Source organism: Scophthalmus maximus, chromosome 9 (genome assembly GCF_022379125.1).
Source record: "Scophthalmus maximus strain ysfricsl-2021 chromosome 9, ASM2237912v1, whole genome shotgun sequence".
Lineage (NCBI taxonomy): Eukaryota > Metazoa > Chordata > Actinopteri > Pleuronectiformes > Scophthalmidae > Scophthalmus > Scophthalmus maximus.
In genome coordinates, this window is record NC_061523.1 from 10,677,570 (window position 1) to 10,698,557 (window position 20,988).

Genomic DNA, 20,988 nt, shown 5'->3' on the forward strand with positions numbered 1-20,988 from the left:
ACAACACATCATAAAGCAACTGTGTTACCGCTAGAGACATAATACAGGTGGAATATCCAAATCTTCATCAGGGGCTTCAGTGTGTATGTCCAGAAGTGTTCACATTATAGGAACATAAAGATTATGTCTGCCCCTCTGCTTGAATGTTTGATTAAATCAGTTCCCACACATCTAAGAGCAGAAGTGGTGCGTTTCTTCCTTGTGGGGGAGGTTGAATGAGTCCGTTTTGTGTGTAAAATTGCATTGTTGGCAATGAGCACACGAGTAATTTCCATAGGGAACAGAACTGAAGAAATGTGAGGGTGATAGAGGGGGAAGATCTGCTTTCACCAGCATCTTACATAGGTTAGGTCTCATATACACCACACAGGGGACGGCTTTGAAAAACAGCTCCTAAGTTCTGGATCCGAATGCCAATGTTCTTTGATTACACTCTCTATGGACTTGGACACCCGTAAATGGCACAACACAATTCTGTGTCCTGTTTCTTTTGGTTAGTGGTAGTTAGGCTTTCAGTTTGTGACAGGTTGGAAACATGCGATGTGGACTCTTCAAACCCCCTTAGTCTGAAGCAATTTTCAAGCTCTTTTATTTTGGTGTAGACGTCCTCTAGAGCTGCAGATCTGCCTAAATTGGTCAAAATGGGAGACAGGAAAATTTTTCTTGTATACGGTATAGGTCAGTTTTTAAGCTAAGCCATTGTTTTCTGTAATTACTAGTACAGTGTGTCGAATAAGTTTACTATACACTTATTTTCAGTGGGGTGAAGTTGTGGCGTTCCTCAGCAAAGTCACTGGTCCTGTCTATATCTAGAAACAATCAACTAGATGCCTATTCTAGTTTTAACATTTGCTGGATAAATAGGTTTCCCATGGCGACAGAAGATCAGTTCTTGTTCAGCATCCATCCTATTGGATACTGGGATGTGTGTGCCTTGTATAAAAAAAACGTTTTCTGCTTGGTAATAGGTGAAGTGCCTTACTGACTCGGAAGGCTTAGCTTTTACTGGGAAGTCCTTGTAGTCACATGAAATTTTACAGTAGGCATCAAGGCACATTTATTGCTGTGTTTGCTCCTCACAGAAGCTCCAAGGCACATTTGCTCGAGAGCAACAATGTCCTCATTGTTCCGTCTCCTCTACATTTGTGCCTGGTAAAAGGAATCCAAAACTCTCTTCCCCTCTGCGAGCCCCTGCTAGTTGCACTTGTATCGGCACAGTTGAGACACTGAGGAATAGTTTTCAAAGTGTCACCGTTTAGGGCATGGTTTGGATGTCAGCAGTTAAATGAATAAATAATGTGCCCTCAAGTTACATTTGATGTAGCGGGATCTGATCTGATATGACTATTCACTCAAGCTAGCTAACATCCAGATGTTTCCAGAGGAAAACCCTTTTTCCCCCCCTCAGGTTGCTAATGAAACATGGAACAGGGAAGATGTTTGTTGTTCCACCGACAAAAACATTCAAGCGAAGGCTGAAAAAAAAAACTGCAGATAAGAGGGAAAGGGTTTGGGAATGTTGCATTGTGTACATACAGTATGATCGTGGTTACACAGTAATGTGCATATACAGTGTCTACAGTATGTGTTGTCATTGCTCAGGGCTTCTTTTGGTGCAAAGTAGGCACAGAATAGGAAGAGAGATAAAGTAGTAACTCACAGTGTGCGTTGTGTGCAGTCTTTGAGGAAGTGCAGACAACCCGAGGCCAAATTTGCCTGCATTGGTTGGACATGGCCTACTTCTAAGCGTGCAGTCATTAAAGTGGTCTTCTACTCTGTTTAAAGTACACACATTTTAATTCATACCCTGAGCTCCATATGCACAGTGTCTGCTCTGTGTCTCTTCATTCCATTGAATCCAGTGCTGTAGTTTAAGATGGTGTATGAACATACTGTACGATCAAGATAAAATATAATGGATTTCGGGGGTGACACCCGTATTTGTGTGCGCCTCGCTGTATAACCTTGAATGCTCACAGGAAGCCGCATTGTCTGAGGATGTGTGTGTTTGGTGGTGGCCTACTCTTGTCTCATGGACTTTGTAGTGCCGGTGTGTGTGTGTGTGTGTGTGTGTTTGAATAATGTCCAGCAGGAGACACTCTAAGTGCAATGTCTAGGAGTCCGGCGTCAGCAGTAATATTGGGGCACCCTCTCCTCTGTGTGCAATGGCATGGGAGATATTACAGCATTACGACGCATGAATTATAGCCATATTGTTATAGCTCAATGTCAGGGGACGTAGACGTGTTTCTGGTAACACCAGGGCATCAGTCAGGAAGGTAAAAAGAGAAATGGAGATTATGAAATGTGTTCAAGTATATCCCTGTGCACACGGCTTTGGGCCGTGTTGATAAATGTAAGCTAATTTGACTGAATAACGCTATATTGAATTAGGATGCCACATTTGTCTCAGACTGTTGTGAGCTCAAGACGGCTCCCCTGTTTGATCTGACGGCTGCTTCGCTGTCACGGCAAGAGTTAGGACTGAGCATTCTGTGTCATAGTAAATGGATCTGTGCTTTTTCCCAAAGACCGGGGGTTGGGGAACCAACCAGTGCAATAACAAAGGATGCATTACCTAATAGATTTGGCAGGAATTCAGGGCCTGGTCTGATAAAGCTGGGTTACAGTACTCTAATCAATCACTAAGAACACGAGCCAATTTAGGAAGAAGCCTGACATTCAAGATAGGCTTTCAGACAGGATTAGAAATAGTGAATGGAGGGTTGACATATCTGCGAGGGCAAACAGAAAGGACTGTTGTCAGGGGACAGTGTTCGCTCTTCCATTTTTGATATTGAGCCCCCCCCCCCCCCCCCCCCCCCCCCGGTTGCCTCTGTTGTTTACTCTCTCCCTTCAAGAAAGGGCACAGTCATATAAAATGTCCCTCGGAGCTCATCATCAGCTGGAGCCTCTGGCCTGACTAATGATATCTAGAATATCGATGTGAACATGCAATGAGCAGAGTAACATGGCTGCTTTACCAAACAGACAACTGGGAAATGCACTGGAGGAAAAACAGCTTCTTCTTTTTTTTCTCTCCACAACATCATTCTGGTGTCTCTTTTACTCAGTCACTCACAGTCAGGCCTGTATACCCCTTGAGTATTTCAAATACCTGGGCACCGTGACCATGGTTGTGTTTTTGATTTGTTGTTTTCAGAGTTTAAGGATAAACTTGATTTCATCCTCACATTTTGAAATGAAATTAGCTATTTTTTTATCTTCGGAATCCCTTGAAGGGAAATCCTAGCCTTTAGCGACAGCTCCAGCCCTGTAACCTGCACTGGATCAATGGGGAAAGCAGCCAGAGACTGTGACGGTGCAGGATAAGGGGATGGTTCAGCAGTTGTGATTGATATCACTTCACTAATCCCTCTACATCTCTTCTAAATCCACCTGGCTGCAGCTCTGAATGAGCCTGTATTGTGATAAATTAAGTTTTAAATCCTCAAAAGCACATTTACATTTCCGATTGTCACATTCTTTAAATGTAGCTTATTTATTATTGAATTGAAATGAAAGTCAGGATTATTTTTCTTCTAATTTTTTGTCGGTTTTTATTTACATTCATTCATCTGTAATCAGACTCTCCGGGTGCTGAGTATTATGCATCCTCTTTTCAAGAACTGAATGCATCCCCCAGCAAACCAGGCTTTTGCTGAAATGTCAGACTGTGTGTCATATGGTCCTCCTGAATATTACAGTGATGTTAATTTCTTAAACACCTCTTATTAATGGCTGATCGAGGCCATGTGGTGCAGCATGTGTTTGTCTGGTCTTTGTTTACACTGAAGTGGAAGGTCACCCCCTCATTAATGGAGCAGCATCTTTTTTTGACGTTGTGATATACATAGTAATCAAGCGTGGCTCACGTCGCCGTTCACTGTTGACCTTTAGTTAAAAGCACATCACTGAAGGGTCACTTCGAAACTTAATTATTCTCCCATAAAACTGCAGGGATCATGTACAGTGGACAGACCTCATTTAATCTGTTTTCATTAGGCGACAGAAACCCCGTGCTCCCTCTGTAAATAGGGTCCACACCATAATGCTTATGAATCCATTATGCTTTTTTCTTTTCTGTTTTTTTAATGGAAAAAGAGATGCTATGGGTTTTGCTGTGTCAAGCTCACTCGTGTACATCTCAGCGTTTCAGCTATGTATTCAGGAATCCTGCTTGTCACACAACAGTACACTTTGGCACCTCTCACTTCTCTGCAACTACCAGGCATTTGCATGTCAATGGCATCAGTCTAGCACTGTGCTTTTGGCAACTGTGAATACTCTGCAAGGAAGCCAAGTAGTCGAGGTCTTTGAAAAGAAACATCAAAATAATGTGCAATACTGCTTTCATTAACACATTGTTTTCTCAAAATCCATCTCGGCCTAATTGAACATCAATCACAATTAAGGGCTCTTAAACCCACGATTCAGGGCAGTCTCAAAATCACACGCAACACTGAAGCGAATGACTCAAGGGAAAAGGTGAAGCTTTAACATAACTGCACAACAGAGTTCTGTTACAGAAAAGACACACTGTGGTACTTTTAGATCAGAAGAAATTAATCAATTTGCGTTCTTCCATGAAGTCTCGAGTCTAACACCATATTTTACCTGAAAGTGGAAAATCCCTCTTTGCACATTAGTGTTACTGCTAAAGCGCCCGATGCATTATTAGGTTATTAATTTTACAGGCAGCATCTGGGTCATGTCTCTGCTTGGTATATGTTTGCTCTGTGGAGCCCTTTCACACTGAATAATAAAGCTGATATTTCAATTTTCAATGAGATCTGTAGCCTACTTACCTTAAATTAGAGATGTTATTCATCTTATTAAGCCATGGAAAGATTCAGTTGCTTAGCATACTTAAAGTATATATTGTACGTGTCCACACAATCAGTACAAGCACATGCTTAAGGTTATTACTTTTCACAGTGCAGCCCCAACAGCTTTCATTGCAGTATAAAAAATAAAATAAATTCACATTCTTGTGAAAAGTTGATCTGAATTTTTAATCTTGGTCTGCAGGAAACATAATTCAAAATGCAGTGGATGAAAGTGGTGAATTACATGCACTCAGTGCAGGGCTCCAGTGCTTTTCGAAATGATGCATAGCTAAGTGTTGTCCTCAGGATGATCAGCTCTTCAAAGGACTGTGTTTTTATGGATCATGAGGATACTTCCGTTTGTGTTGTAGTTGTTGTAATGGGGCTGGTGTATGGCAAGAAAATTAACTGAAAAAATATTTTTTCTTCTTTTTTTCCTACCAGGAAATGTCCATCAAATTGTAGACACTAGTGCATCGTTAACATAATCCCAGTTTCAGACGTATATTATATGCTGTTAATTGTAAACTCAATCTAAATCTTGTTATTATGAGAACCATCCTTCAGGACCATAGACACTGTTGTGTTCCTCTTAAACAATCATGGTTTTCTCTTTATTGTTTGGTGCTGGCTCTGCAAATGGTCATTCGGGCCAAGGATAACTGCATGGTCTCTTTAGTCCCGAGTAAAATAGTCAATACTAGCTATAGGAGCTGATCCATCCAAGGTTTTATAATGCAGTGCCAATAAACTCTGACCCCTGATTGTGAGAGATCAAATCTATGTTGTATTTACCAGCCAGACCTCAATTAACTCACAGCAAACCCTCAGTTCAACTCTGTGTTTTTGAAGTGTTAATAGCTGCTTTAAGAAAAATGTTTCCCCGACTCCCATCCCTGTCAATTCTCTGGTATTTGCGATGTTCAGTGCACTGCATATTGTTAGATACATTATTTAAAATGACTTACTTTAAGCAATCAATACAGGTCTTAAATTGGAAATAACCCGTTTATCCCAAACTATAAACTCATTAATCTCAAACTGTAATCAATTGGAGTAAATGTACGTGAATCCTCTTTTCAGGCAGTTACTCTGATAACTGGCAGGGAGCCTGCAGGCTCATACCCAGAATCTTCTTGCTGTGAGGCAACAGGGCTAACCACTGCCCCACCATGCTGCTAACTCAGAATTACAAAAAAATGGTCATGACAGGAGGTGGAACCAAGCCCGCTGACATGGGGCTTCTCTAGGGTGTCCCCGCCCAGTACACCCTAGAGAAGTCATCAGCCCATCACAGGGCCAACATATAGAGACAAACAACCATGCACACTCTCCTTTGCACCTATTGTCAATTTTAGAGTCTCCAATCTGCATTTCTGTGGACTGTTGGGGGAAGCCGGAGTACCTGTGAAAAACCCACGTAGACGTGGGGAACATGCAACAACTCCACACAGAAACCAGACAAAGTCAAATTGTTGCAAAGCAGATTTCTAATATGGCACTCAAAATGTCCAGTTTTTCTCTAGGACCTGCAATGAAACAACAGATATATCAAATGCGGCCGAACTTGCCATTTTTGTGCGTGGGTTTGCTGATAAGTTTCATACAAGGCAGGAATGACCGTACTGTCTTTGACAGCCCTGCAAGGCACTACCAAAGGCGAGGATTTGTTTGAGCAAGATGTTTTGGCTAAAACCAATTGTTAATAGCCTCATCTTCACTTCCATCTGACATCAGATGCCTCGGCAAAGAGCAGCAGCTCCAGCTATCACATTAGAGATGTCAGTGTGCTATCTGAGTTCAATAATTCAGTATGGCCCTCGAAGGCTCGTACAGAAATTTAAATGGCTCTCGATGGTAGAAAGGTTTCCCACACCTGGCTAAGACTAAAGAGTACAGCAGCAGTTCTCATTTGAAGTGATTGTCATGAACTTTGATTTGCTTTATAAAGGTAGATCCATGCCAGTGCTGTACAGGTTCCTCGCACTTGCCTGAATTTTATTAGGGATGCATCCCAGAAGACTTCAAATCCATCCTTTCCACTGTAAGGTTGAAATTGATGTTAGTGCTGCCATGTTATACGTGCCGTCCTCACAGTGAAGGAGATGAGAGGAGCTGCTTGAAATATTTACTGAATTCTCCTTGGTAGGCTTGAGTGTATCCTCTGCAGCAATTCAATCATGTTTCACATGTGCTATCCAAGTCCTTTCAAATGTGTGGCAACTTCACAGATGTCAGGTGGTTTGACCAACAACTAGGAAATGCAGCATTCTGAAAGGTATCTTATGTCAGCAGTCCATACATCTGAGCTGATAAATGACATTTCTGCAATAACACATAAGATGAAAATGCTCTTTTTCGAGGATATTCATGCAGTCATGATGCTGAATAAAAAACACGCAGAAGCGATAAATATATCTGTCTTCTCTTTTTTTTCATTCAGACTCTTTCAGTCTACAGCCATGCTAGTAGCTCTATGAGGACATATTTCAGTATGTTTGTCCCTTAAGATAAATGCTAAAGTCTGCATGCTAACATACTTCTGATGACTATTGCCATGGCAATATTTAGCAGGTGTATGTTGACACCTTAGCTTAGCGAGTTAGCATGCATTTGCTAATTAGCCATGTTGATTGAAATGTCAGTTTTGTTAGTATTTTGATCAAAAACAAAGTTTTCAAGTCTGTAGGATTTTTTCTCTGATATTACATTTAATGACAATCCATACAACGGAACCAATATACCCCAATCCCACACCGCTGCCACTGCTGCAGGCGCAGCTGCAGCTTGTTGCTCATTGCTTTGCTAATATATCCAAATGAATCTTACTGTTTCGTAATGAACACTATATCACATGTAAGTCATATCATTGTTATTCTATTTAAAGTAAGGGCAATCTGTATATTTTTTTAAATATTACACATACAGCAATTAACCTATTTTTATAGTCTTCCAACTGCATTTTATTGGTAAAACAAAACCAAAAAAACAGATAAATTTCGTTCAAAAATCAAAGTCTGAATTGGACCATGGACTTTCATTATTTAAAATATAAACAAAATCACCAAATCATTCTTTACGGTATAATTTGGCCACTTCTGAAGACAGACGCCCCTCATCGTCTTGTGCTTTGGTTAGTAGCACTTTGGAGCCGTGTTGGCAGTGGTGATAGAAATTACACACCAAACACTTCATCAACAGAACAGATCCCACCCTGCAAATGGCATCTGTGGGAGCTGGGATAATGAGTATGCCATTTGTAAAGCCTTAATGTGTTTACATATGGCTAGATTAGAGACGGACCCGATACTTGCCCCTGCGGTTTCTCAAAGAATCCCTGTGGGTGGCTTGAGTCATTAGCTACTTTGAGTTTTTCTTTTTTTTCAGTTTTAGTGTCAAGTGGGACTCTGCTGTGGATCAATAGGAGTTTGAATGATGAAGTGTTGGGAAAATTTCTTTATTTATCATTTTTTAAATGTAAGTTCCTCAATACTATTCTATCTAATTGAGTCAGTTAGCTTTGATTAATGTCCCTGTACCTCCACATATTGTTGTACGCATCGTATTAATGCCTAAAGTGTATCTGACACTCAGAGCTGTGCGCACACAGCCAAGAGAAAAAGAGGCAATATAGATGTAGGAATAAGCCCACTGTCTCAACCTGCAGCCTTAGGACTTCTAGATCAAATCTGCTCCTATCATTTTAGTCACAAAGAGCAAACAGTGTTTTCAAGCACCGTCAGCACTTAGCAGAATGCCCATTATTTATTTGCTGTGCGGTCGCAGGATTCATCTCATGTGCTCACCTGGAATCTATCTCTATTTGGCGTGCCCTTCTCGCCTCCGTGTTTCCTTGGCCGTTTGGCTGGTAATGATACTCATGGCAGCCTTTACCCAGCAGCCAGGAGAAGGGGTGGAGACACAGCTTAGCAGGCAGCCACTGCAGCTGTGCCGTCATTTCTCACCATCTCCCTTTTCTCTTTGAAAAATATGTCAGCATCACCGTGGTGATTAGTAGTCAGAATGTGCTGCGTCTTTGTCCTTGATTTAATGCCAAATCTCCTAAGTAATAATGACTGCACAGGCTCGGAGTCTGACGAAAAAGGCAAATAAAAGGAAGAGTGGGCCCTCATTCCTCACCGTTATAGTGGCAGTGGGTCCCAGCAGGAGCCTTATGAAGCCGCAGTTTGGTTTTGACATTCTGTGAATGTTGTGTCTGAAACATGCCAATCTCCTTGATTTAATATGGCGTGCTGTTGTTTGGCAAGACCAGGAGCTTATCGAAGGAGCGGCCTGTGAGGGAAGACAAGCAGTTTGTGTTTACATTTATTATTGATTTTTCTGTGTGTTGAAATCCAGGTTTGCCTATTTGACCACAGGCAACCACGTGCAGGAAGGCAATCCACAGATGTGTTTTACACATGATTGACACAGAGGCCAGACACCGTCTGCCTATCTTAAGTCGACCTCGTCTCAAAATGGAGTCTTCACACTGATGTGGATTGGTGTCTTTCTGGAGCACAAATGGAAGGTGAAGACACTAAATTAAGTTTTTGCCTTTGCCTCTCACATTTTAATGAGTTCAGCTGAGGTAACCGCCCTAGAACACAGGTTTCTGTCTTCTGGTTCCCTTCTCGTTGCCCGTCTCTTATCATTTCTATAATGGCACATTCAGACCTTGTTATAATGTAACCACACTGGAAGCATTTGTAATCAGCGATAACACTCTCAGGTCAGGACGGCTCACTTCATTTGAAGTTAGATGTTCTAGAGGACTAATGCAGTTTTGTGAATGCCTTTGTTGCCGACTAGCTACTATAATAACAGAGTGGGGAGAGTCAGAAGCTCCATCTACTCAGAACCCTTATTGGTTCCTTTTTTATCAGAGTCCATTCAGACCCTCTCTAAGGGATGTCGGGGCGTAGGAGTACATTTGGCTCTGTGCTCAGACTTTTATTGCGATGCAGAGATCTCTCTCGCTGTACAAGAACAAAGTGTCTTTTACAGTAAGTGTACATGGCTGTGGGCTCGGACCAAAATAAAGAGCAGGAAAGTCTATGTGTTTTCTCCTTAATATGGGATCTGTGCGGGGACAACTCACATGTTGTACCATTGGGTTGCTTCTTAATAATGATGAAAAGGGATTGTACCTTCAGAATGTAACATGTCCTATTAATCAGGGAGTGGAGAATTGGGGAGGAGGGTGTACAGCATGTACCCCCCCCCCCCCCACACACACACACACACACTCCACACACCTCCATCACCCTAGTCGTATTTATTACGGGCTGCAAGGCCACGGTGATGAGACGATCAATATTTCTGGGATGATGAGGGAGAACTCATGCAATATCTCTCTCTCACACACACACACACACACACACACACACACACACACACACACTGTTCCTCCCTTGGCAGCGCTTCAGCAGGTAGGGAGATCAAAGCAGAGAGGACCTCTGAGATGGTGTTGGAGGGGAGACTGATGAAGTCCTCTGTGCTGTGTCCTCTAAACACACACACTCCATCACACTGTCCTTTGTCCTTGCTGTGTCCTGATTAAAAAGTTTGACCTGATGTTTTTTATCTCGACCAGAATTTGTGTTATCACATTGAATCTGCCGCCGTGTGCACAGACTGAGGTGATGGAATGGCCTCAGTAAAAAAAGGGAAGCAAAATCATGTATTTGTGTATCTGTATTGTAAGGCGCCCTTTTTGGGGATCGATGTGCAGAACAGTTTGCCCACAGAACTCATGATGGGTCATAAATTTGATCCTGAAATAATGCATTCCAATACCACAGTTCTGCAACATGTCCTACCTCTATGAAGGTTTTAATATAAAGGTCCGGTTGGGGAGATGTTCATATTTAGTTACTGATATAGTATAGAAGAGGTGATATAAATAAGAGCATAACACCAGACAATTCAACAGCAACTCAAAACAAGCCTGTAAAGTGACAATGAAGTTATATGAATACCAACCAGTTTCAAGAGAACTGAACATTGATACCTTAATGATAGTAGCATACAGTTCAGGGCTTTTGTATTAGGCTGAAGTAGTTTTCAGTGAGTCATAATTCTGGTTGAGTTTTGTGTTATTTGTTGGGGTTTTCTTGTTGAGCTGCGGATTTAAATGCGTCGATATGTGGCATGGTATAGTTTTCTAGCTTAAAAAAAGAAAAGAAAGAAAAACTTTGTTGTATGTGGCAGTGATGAATGGTAGGTTTCTGCCTAGTGAGCAACGAAGGGACTTTGTGAGTGTGACTTTGAAGCCCCTGGCCCCCAGCAATGCATGCCTTTTAGTCTTCAGATTAGATATGGATGGCTTTTCATGTATTACCACTTAGCAGGTGCTCAGTGTGCCAGCGTCCCCGAGCAGCGCTGTCCACCTCTACCCCATGTTCCTATTTACGCACGTTTTGGCAGAGCTGGGCACGTTGGGAACATTTACAAAATGTATGAATGTGTTTTTGATGTGAAATGAGGTCTTCTGCATTCAGATGTGGATTCCACCGGGCTGTCCGCTGATCCAGGGCTGTAGCAGATGGGAATAGCTGCCTAGTGGTAACAGCACATCAAGGAACATCAGTATTGCTTTCTCTTAGTGGTTAGTGGCTGTCCAACAGCTGCTGATACATTATAAATCATTTAAACAGCCATTTTGGATTGCAATATCCTCGTCTAAATGCCGGCTTTTTCCCCTCTCCATTGTTTTCAGAGTGAACTCTGCAGTAGGCACACAAGGCTGAGGGGGACCCTAAGCCACAGAAATTGAAAATTGATCAGGTAGTGTGGGAAGGCGGCGTAGCTGGCCCCACTGGTTCACCTGGGGACTGCTGATTAGAATTTACAGCACTGCCACTGGAGGCACCCATGCTGCTTGTAGCTACATCCTCCTGCACCTCTGCTTCGGTTCATCCCAATAAAGTGATCCCTTGCAAGAGCAAACAGGGGAGGGACAGGGAGGAACAGGGTATGCCAGGTTTATTTGATTATAAAGCAGGTCTAGGTGCTAAATAAGTCATGCCCCCAGCACAGCCCCCAGCACAGCCCACCCACACATAGCATCCATTGTTTAAATTATTATTTTTTACTTTATTAACAACACCACACCATGGGCTCTTTCCACCATGAACTAGCAAGCTATGAAATGTTGTTGATGCCAATATATCATTGCACAGTCTTCCCTTGGATTGTAATGTTAGAGCATTCTTTTTTTCCCTGGATATACCAGATCATTCTGATCATCTGTTCGGCTCATTTTAGTGCTGATCGCAGTTTGTGTTTTTACCTGTAAAATCAACCCTGCTATAGTAGCAGGCTACACGCAGTTACCTGTGTCACTCAAAAACAGTCAGCCAATCAGAAGAGAGGCTCAGAAACCAGTACAATATAGCACATTGTGGGGCTCCAGAGAGGAGATGTAAAAATGTATAGAGATGGTTTGTGGTACTTAAAGACACTATTATATCTTATTATGGACATCAACATAACATATGGGGCCTTTTAACTTTTATCATGTTATCATTCTCTCTGTGACTCCTGCTGTTGGTTTCACAGTGCTGTTCCTGCTATTCTGTTAAAGTTGGTTTTTGAATTATTGAGTAACTACCTACGGATACCTTTAACAATTCAGTTGTCCCTTTAGCATTATCAGGCAGATCTTGACAAGTTAACTCCAATATTCGAGACGACGGCAGGTTTTTGATTATGTGGATTAATAGTAGTACTAAGAGATCTGTCATGTTTATGTGAGCTGTTTTATGTCATGTCAGAAAAGAACTCCATAAGTCAATAAAAATGACCGACTAAGAATGGGAGTACACTGGTGTGCCGTTCGGAGACTCATTCATTTTCCTGTCCTCTTCTTTTGCAGCACGAGCTAGAAGATCTGACGAGTGGAAAGAGGACAGTGAATAAGAACCTCATTGCGGAGAGGAACTGCGCACACGGGAACCTCGGCTGGTTCTCCTCGTCTGTAGGCCGGCAGGCTCCAGTATCGCAGCTGATGACTGTCCCTCAGGTTGCTGGACTACAGGGCTGAGTCGGAAGCCTGTGTGTTTGCTGAGGGGGTGCCCCGGCTTGTATGTTGGTCACTTGCAGTTGCACTCACTCACAAGGACCATGTGGTTTTCTCCAAGGAGAGGTCATCTCCCCTCGCAGAACTGGAACGGTGCCCACAGTTGCACCAATTTCAGCGTGTCCTTGTGGGTATTAAGTTTTTGTTGGTGCTTTGCAGCCGTGAGAGGACAGAACTACCACCCCACTGTGAACACGCAGTATGGGAAACTGCGAGGGGTGAGGGTGCCACTGCCAAGTGAGATTCTGGGGCCGGTGGACCAGTATCTTGGGGTTCCGTACGCCGCCTCCCCAGTGGGAGAAAAACGATTCATGCCCCCAGAGCCCCCTTCTTCCTGGTCAGGGATCAAGAACGCCACCCACTTTGCTCCTGTCTGCCCCCAAAATATTCACAATGCTGTGCCAGAGATCATGATGCCAATATGGTTCACCTTCAACCTGGATATAGTTACCACATATATACAGGATCAACATGAGGATTGTCTCTATTTAAACATCTATGTTCCGACAGAGGATGGTGAGTGTGTTGAGTATCCAGGACCAAACCAAACCTCTCCTCTGTCTCTGCCTCCTTCTCTCTCTGTCTTCTTCTCTACAATTTTGTGTCACCTCTGTATTTTGCGCGGAGCATGACCTTTTGTCTGGCGCATGCTGTGTCTGTGTCCATCATCTCAACCTCTCATATTGACTTGATCTTTCATTTAGTCTTTTCATCAACTCTCCCCTTCCATGCCACTGTTAGAGGTTCCTCTTTTGATGACAAAATGACTTATTAACATGACTGAATAAAAAAAAAGAAAAAACAAGAAATCTAATTATACCAGAAACAGATTGGAAACACTTGGTGCTCCTTCCTACCCTCACTGTCTTGACTGTTCTTGGGATTATTAGCCATAAGTGATTAGTAGCTTGCTTCATAAGTGAATGATCTACTTTAGGGTTGGTGAAATATTCAGTCTGGTACACGAGAGGCCTGTGGCATCAGCCTGACCTATGTAAGACCCTTTACTCTCCTGGCTTTATCCATTTTGTCCTTGTAGAAAGCTGAATGCAAGGGCAGGTTCTGTGCAAAAAGGCGATCAGCGATTGGGCTCTACCATAACTAAAAGTTCTAAAAAGTTTTAGATTTGTAGTTGTTGACTCTCTTAAAAGGCCCCACATTATTTGATCACTTGAAGGAGACCCACACAAGAAAATTTTCTTGAAATGCTGAGTGCTCTGAGCATTAAATGGGCAACAGCAAAATAATATACTTTCACTTAGCAGATGAATGTGAACTGCAAAACATTGGTACAGTAGCTTCTCTGCCTCCTGTGTGGCTGTAATGGGTCTTAAATAGAAGTGCATGTGAATATGGGCTTCCTGTGTCCCAGGATGCAGCAAATTCATTCCAGCATTTTGGAATATTTCTGCAGCAACACCCCAATTACTTACAGGTCCTCTGTTGTTCTTGTTGTTGATGGCTGGGAGGGTGGGAGGAGGAGGGAAAGAGGGTGAAGGGGGGGTCTGACTCAGTCTGAGTTGTTGCATGTCACGTGCGATCTTTCCAGAGCTCTCTGTTATTTTGTAGTTTTTCCATTCATTTTACAGTCAAAAGAATATCCAAGGAATGTGCCAGGAAACCCAACAAGAAAATGTGTAGAAAAGGAGGTATGTAAAAAAATTGAAAAAAAAATAAAGACAAAGAAAAAAGCCAACACGGAACGAAAGAGAGGAATTGAAAGAGTGAAAGAGAGCGGAGAGAGATGGGTGCATCCTCCCAAAGCCGCCAATATCACCACCTACCAACCCCCAAATCAAAGTGCTAATTGGGATGGACGTGGGACTTGTGACTCAGATCAACCTTGACACGGGTGTGAGAGATGAGTGAACGGTTGTGCTGTGTTGCAAGTGGGTGTATGTGTGTGTGTGTGTGTGTTTGTGTTTGTGTGTGCGTGTGTGTGTGTGTGCTGTGAGTGTCAAGGAGTGAAAATGCAGGGCTCTAAATAAATAATGGCGTTTTGTAAAGCAACTGATCACAATGTCTAAGGATTCCATGTGTTTTCTTTTAAATTATTTGTATGGCTTCTTCATGTTTAGATGCAGGATCTAAAATTTAAGTTCCACTGTTGATTTAATCAGAGGCATGAGGGCTGCTTTGAAATACTAGAAAATTAAATTTGACTTGGCATGCAGAGAACTTAAGTCCTGTCCCAGACTGATAACACTAAAGACACAAGCTTATTGGAAGTATTTGTCAAACACGACATCTGAAATTGTCAGAGGCTTAGCCGTTGATTAAATTTACACTAAAAAGCACAGGGCCACCTTTCTCTTCAAGTCATTACAGTATTCACAATTGTTCAAATAGAGACTTGGTGGGTTAATTTATTGGCATGACAGCTTTTATCTATCTAAGTGACAAATGCTCAAACGCGCTGCGATGAAGAAACACAGTCCAGATTCTTTGGCAACTGCTAAAAATCTGACTGTTGGTAACAACGCAGGGCTAATATTGGGAGCCTGCCTGAAGGCACTCGAGGACGCTCCGAGCTAGCCTCAAGACGGTGATCCTGTGCACATCTCGCTCCACAGTAAAGAGTCAGTTTCAGCTGAAAGACCTCTGCTGTTGATTTCCACAGAGGCAGCACGCAGCTTCTGGCCTCACTCTGTGCGCTCGCACATTCTGCTTTTGTAAACCAATTTTGCGAGAGACAGATTGGCCCTCCAGGCACTCATGCTTCTGAATTAGTCCCAGTTGTGGAATATACACAGAGATATCTCTTTAATATTCCCCTTCCCCTTTTTTACAATTTTTCAATTATCTTCCCCAGGTTTGGTAATGAGAAAATGGTTTATCATAAGTTTCATATGTTGGTTTTGAGACATTTATTGTGCAGGGGTGACTGTTGCATAGTTCCTCTGTTGGTATAAAAAAATGAAGGTTGTGATTTTCATACTCACTGGAAATCATTTCTGTTACCTTTTTTTGACTGCCTCTACTAATCACGGCTTATGTTGAATTAGCAGTGCAAATGAAGCCTAATTTATCCTTCTTAAGCAATGTAGAAAGCAACCTCTGAAGTGTACTTTGGTTTTGTTAAAAAGGAAGTTAAAGTATTGTGTGACAAATTCAATTCAATGAGTGAATGGGGAAACTGCTCGATCTGCGAATCAGTTCCGCATTAAAGATTTTAATTAGTGTCATTTCCATACTGAGATCTGTCCCATAGAGTTATACATACTAAGGGGGTTATATGATTTCTACTCCAGAAATGTGCAATGATTTCAACAGAGACCTGTATAATGCAGTAGAGTCATACACACTGTACATCTTCAGTATTAATAACATCTCCACTACCAATTAAACAATCTGAATCTCTATGAATATGGTTCCTCTGGCGAAAAGACAGATTAATAAAAAGAAAAAAGGTATTTGACTCCTTATGAAATGGTTATGTGATTGTTGCCAAGCAACAGAATGCAGTGATGACATGAGTAGAGTAAATGCCCTCTTACCTAGTGTGACGCACCTGTGCTGCAGCGGTGAAGCTGATAGTGGAGTAAAGAATGCGCCATTAATTAAACGCATGACTCATGATCATTCTAGATTCTTGTTTTTTTTTTGAGCAGGAAGTTCAGTATTGTAATATTTAGTGTAAAAATAGAAGACGATCTTAAAGATATGGTTGACTTTCTTCCATTAGACGTGAGGAAAACCGCACGGACATTAGTGTCGACAGACTAATTCAAATAAAAGGTTCAAGACCGAATTGCTGCAGAGCTTCCTGTCGTTTGCTTGGTTGTTATTTACTTAGAGTTGCTGTTGTGTTGTTGCCAAATCAACTGAGCATCAGCCTTTGTTCAGAAACATTTCTGCATTTACACTGATGAAAAGGAAGTCGCTTCTTTTGCCCACTGCGTTGTCAGGAGTGGCATTATAGCGCAAACATGACACAGAGCAGTGACAGGTGGGAGACATCGGAGCCTCGGTTACATCACTCGGCCATTTTCTCTCAGTCAGGGTGAATGGAGTGAAGAGAGGCTTGAGATGGGTCAATTTTGAGAGGACAACTGATGAGGTCAAATCGTTATCTTTGAAAGCGTTTTTACAGTATTATATTGATTGACAAACTTTAAAAGAGGTCTTTAGAATCACAAGCTTTTGATGACATCCTCCTTGGCTCAGAGTTCTGTTGATTTGGTGCACTCACTCCGCTGCATGCTGCCTGTTTATAAGATAAGATATTCCTTTATTCGTCCCCCAACGGGGAAATCTGGGTATATAATATGCACATTGTATTCTACAGGGTTTTTACAGCATGTCTCTTTGACTGCTTATAACTGCACTTGTAAATCCTGTCCTCAGAGTCCTTTACATTGGTCTCTCTGAATAACACTCCTTCAGAGAGACACTGAGATCAACCTCCCTGAATTCTAAATTCATCATGAGCCAATTTGAGATAAGTGCAGTGAAATCTGTTGTGCGTTTTGGACTGATTTGGAATCTCTCAACTATCACCTCTATGCAGCCCCTCACAGGCAGCAGGCTGCCATGTGTTATGCATCTTGGTGCCAGTAGTGAACAGCGTGGTCAGTTGCCAAACCTGTAGATTAACTACCCCGGCAGAAACATCGGCCATTTTTTCCTCGTACCAGATGACCTCCAGATGCCAGGGCCTTGAAAACTGTGAACGGGCCCCAATCCTGGTTAGACTGCGTCTGGGCCGTGGCAGACAGTAACACACCATGATAATCCCGTTGGTTGGCCGGCTCAACCCAGCCTCGGGGAAGGAGGGGCTGCTCCCCGAGTGCTGCCGAGGAAATCTGTACGCCAAGCAGACAGGGCAAAAACTTTCCAAGAAGACAAGAGCAAATATTGGCCTGTGCGATTTGAAAACTGAGCGGATGTCCACCTTTGTTTGATGGAAAATGACTTCTATGATCTTCCATGATCATCAGTCTGGGACAGCGATGACCCCAGTGAGTGAAGGCTTTGGCCGGCCAGCCAGCCAGTCACACTGAGTTGAGATGCAAGACCTGACCTAGGCAGGAAGTTCCTATTCAGAAGTCTCCTGCTGCTGTGCTGTCCAGTTTCCACAGTCAATCCAAGGCTCAATATCTCTGTTCTGTCCTTCGTTTATTCTAAAAAGGAACAGAGGACTCGGTCTGTGGAGCCTCCTGCTTCCATGTCATATATGGCCCAATACAAAAATAAATTGCCTGACCGCTATAGATTATTTTCCTAAATAAAATAAAATAGAAAATAGACCTTCAAGTTGGTCCCTTCTGTCTGTATGCCTGTCAGGTCACAGGGTGAATGATGCACATGTCATCGCTGACAAATGTCGCGAACGTCAAGAAAACAAAAATAGCAGATGCAGAATGTCAGGCTTTCCAAGAGAATTGGCCACACAATAATGTTTTTGTTGGAACAGAAGACAGGTGTGCCCAAATTGTTGAGGACGTTACAAGGACAACTGCACTTAGACGGAGAAATCGTGCGTTGGCGGACTGTTTGTGGCCAACCTGCCACGGTCTGACAGAGACAATGGGCCTCGTGCAAGAACCATTGGAGCGAAGAATGATTCCTTGATCGAGATGTCCGTGATGTCGCTAATGGGTTGTATATTTCATCAAGTGGATGCAATTATTGATACATATATAAATCTAACTTGAACTGAATGGCCAGCGGAACACACAGCTACTTTGTGCTGCACAACAGTGTTGCCGGCATGCGTCTTGTGCGAGGCAGGCATGGAGATGGCGGGCTTATCCATAAGTGACTCGTCAATTGTCGCCATGCAAGCTATTTTCAGATAGCTTAACTTAACTTAAGGTTATTCTTAAAGTTCATCTCATGACATCGCTAGTCAACCCATCACAAGGGAGTAGCGCTCCTGTGATGAACGTCATATATACACTCGTGCCGTGGCAGAGCACACAGTTTGTGTTGTGAAGGCCAGGTGGATGTGCCTTGACACAGCTCGTGGCAAACTGCTCTATTTCAGTATGCTGCATATTGTGTAATATTGCAATGAAAGAACGTGTTCCGTTGCCTGATCCGGCACCAGCAGAAAATGTGCTATTTCAACATCACACATTATGGCCGCATATTAGTGAGAGACACCCCTTGACCTCATACCGTTGCAGTCATTGATTGCTTTAGAAGGTCCCTTAATTCCACTGCTGACGCTGCGCAGAAGTATAGACTTTCCTTTCTGGATCTTTGAAAGCAGGACTTCAATCCACCAAACTTGTAAAGTAATCCATTTTCATGGATGAACACTTCTGACCTATGTGGCAGGATGCATAGCCTTGTATGACATTATTTGGGCATTAATTATGCCAAATTATTTTTGCTCAAATAACCACAGGTGGCATTCATCATGTACGAACAAATGAGAGAGAAATTTAGGATGAGAATAGGAAAATGTTCCTGCATGAGGCCCCTTTTATTATGCAAGTTTTGTGGTGAGTGAGCTAATAGCTATGAAGTTAAAACCTAATTCAGAAGGAACATTTGAGTAGAAGTCCTCTTGCTGACATGTAGCTGCAGGCACCGGACAAAGCTGTCTTGCATGTCATGGACTACAATTACCTGGTTACCACGCAAGTTGCTTTAGCTTTGAGTAGCAACATCCTCATCATCGACACCATCTGACATCAGACGCCTAGGCAAAGGCAAATCAGCTCCAGCCATCGCATCAGAGCGGTGATATATGCGTTAAATATTATAGTATGGGCTTTGAAGGTTGTTTTTAAAAATAGAGATGATCCTCGTTAGGAAAAAAAGGTCACCCACCCCTGGTTTAGCCCCTAGTTTCTCAAGTGGAGTGAAATATTCTCACTCGTGTTTAATGGCTGCTGCACAATATGTGTTGATCCATACACATTTTCATCAAAAATCAACCTGGCATATTTGGTACATTTTCATCAAAAATCAATATCTTTGATATATAATATTTGGTATATTAAAAACATAAAGATTTTCACATGGTTTTTGCCACACAGTGCATTTGTAGTGATTCACTTGCATTTAGCATGGGTGAAGAGGTTAAAGGGTCCTGTAGGGGCAAACAAAATGATGTTTACAGTCAGTATTTCTTACCAAAACGTTTTGCCTGTGTCCATGACATCTAATAAACTACCTGCCTCCCAATGAATCATTTGCATAGCTTATTAAAAAAAATTTAATTGTCCAATATTTCAATACATATTTGTTAAGCCGCTTCTTCACCAGGTTTATCAGCACAATTTTGGTGTTTGTGAAACCAACAGGCCATTGCAGGTGGTAATGTATAAACATTGCTCCATAGTCCTACTAGTGTTTTAAAAAAAAAAACCACAGAGTATTCAGCCAGGGTATCTTTAAGCTATTATTGAGCTAATTGTTTAATTTCTTGAAATGGATTAAAATTTAAATGAATGCCTACACGTGTTCATTGTTCTGGCTTCAAAGGATATGAATGGGTCTGAAATCAGCAATGATGCATTCTCTAAATAGCTGTTGTGTCTGACAGATGCTTGGGAAGCTTATAGCCTGGGGAGTCTTGATTGTTCCTGCTATTTGTGCAGTGTAGGTGTTTTCACGTAATATGGGGAATAAATAGTTCATCTGGGTTCAAGAATAGAGGCAAGAGACCCCAGTTCGAAGCCTGTGGTCTTTGGAAACATGTCTCTTACCATTATTGAGTTGTAGACAGGTAGGAAGACAAGTTGGCTGCATTTTATTTGTTGTTTTTATTTTCATTTTCTCCACTTTGAGAACAGCTGAAGCGCAGTGTGAGTTTTGGCTGTCCTTTACTGCAGGATTACGGCCTCCTTAACCTTTTAGCTGCATTCTCCATCAGTCTCTCTTATGTGTCCCTCCCAAGCTGTTCCTTAACCTCTGCAACAAGAGACAGATTGGAAGAGATGGAGATAGACAGAGGGAGAAAGGCACAGAGCGCGGAAAGACGGGAGGAGAAACAGATCCAGGCACTCTGAAAGAGAAAACTGGCCACCTGAGGATTAGGGACTGAATATAACTGCTCTAAATTGTCAATGTGGAAAGTCCCTTTCCACATTCTGACCTTTCTGATATTTAACTCTGAGG

General features: G+C 42.3%; 1 protein-coding gene across 2 annotated transcripts in view; it reads left to right on the plus strand.

Moving 5' to 3' along the window:
• The window catches only part of nlgn3a (neuroligin 3a), a 112,875-nt gene that overhangs the window by 11,176 nt on the left and 80,711 nt on the right, over nt 1–20,988 (plus strand). The window contains exons 2-3 of one of the 2 annotated variants that reach the window (XM_035650278.2): nt 12,709–13,428; nt 14,502–14,561. In XM_035650278.2, coding sequence (XP_035506171.1) covers nt 12,957–13,428; nt 14,502–14,561 — 532 coding nt within the window. In that variant the 5' untranslated portion in view covers nt 12,709–12,956. The remainder of the gene's footprint in view (nt 1–12,708; nt 13,429–14,501; nt 14,562–20,988) is intronic. The other variant, XM_035650280.2, reaches the window with a different exon arrangement.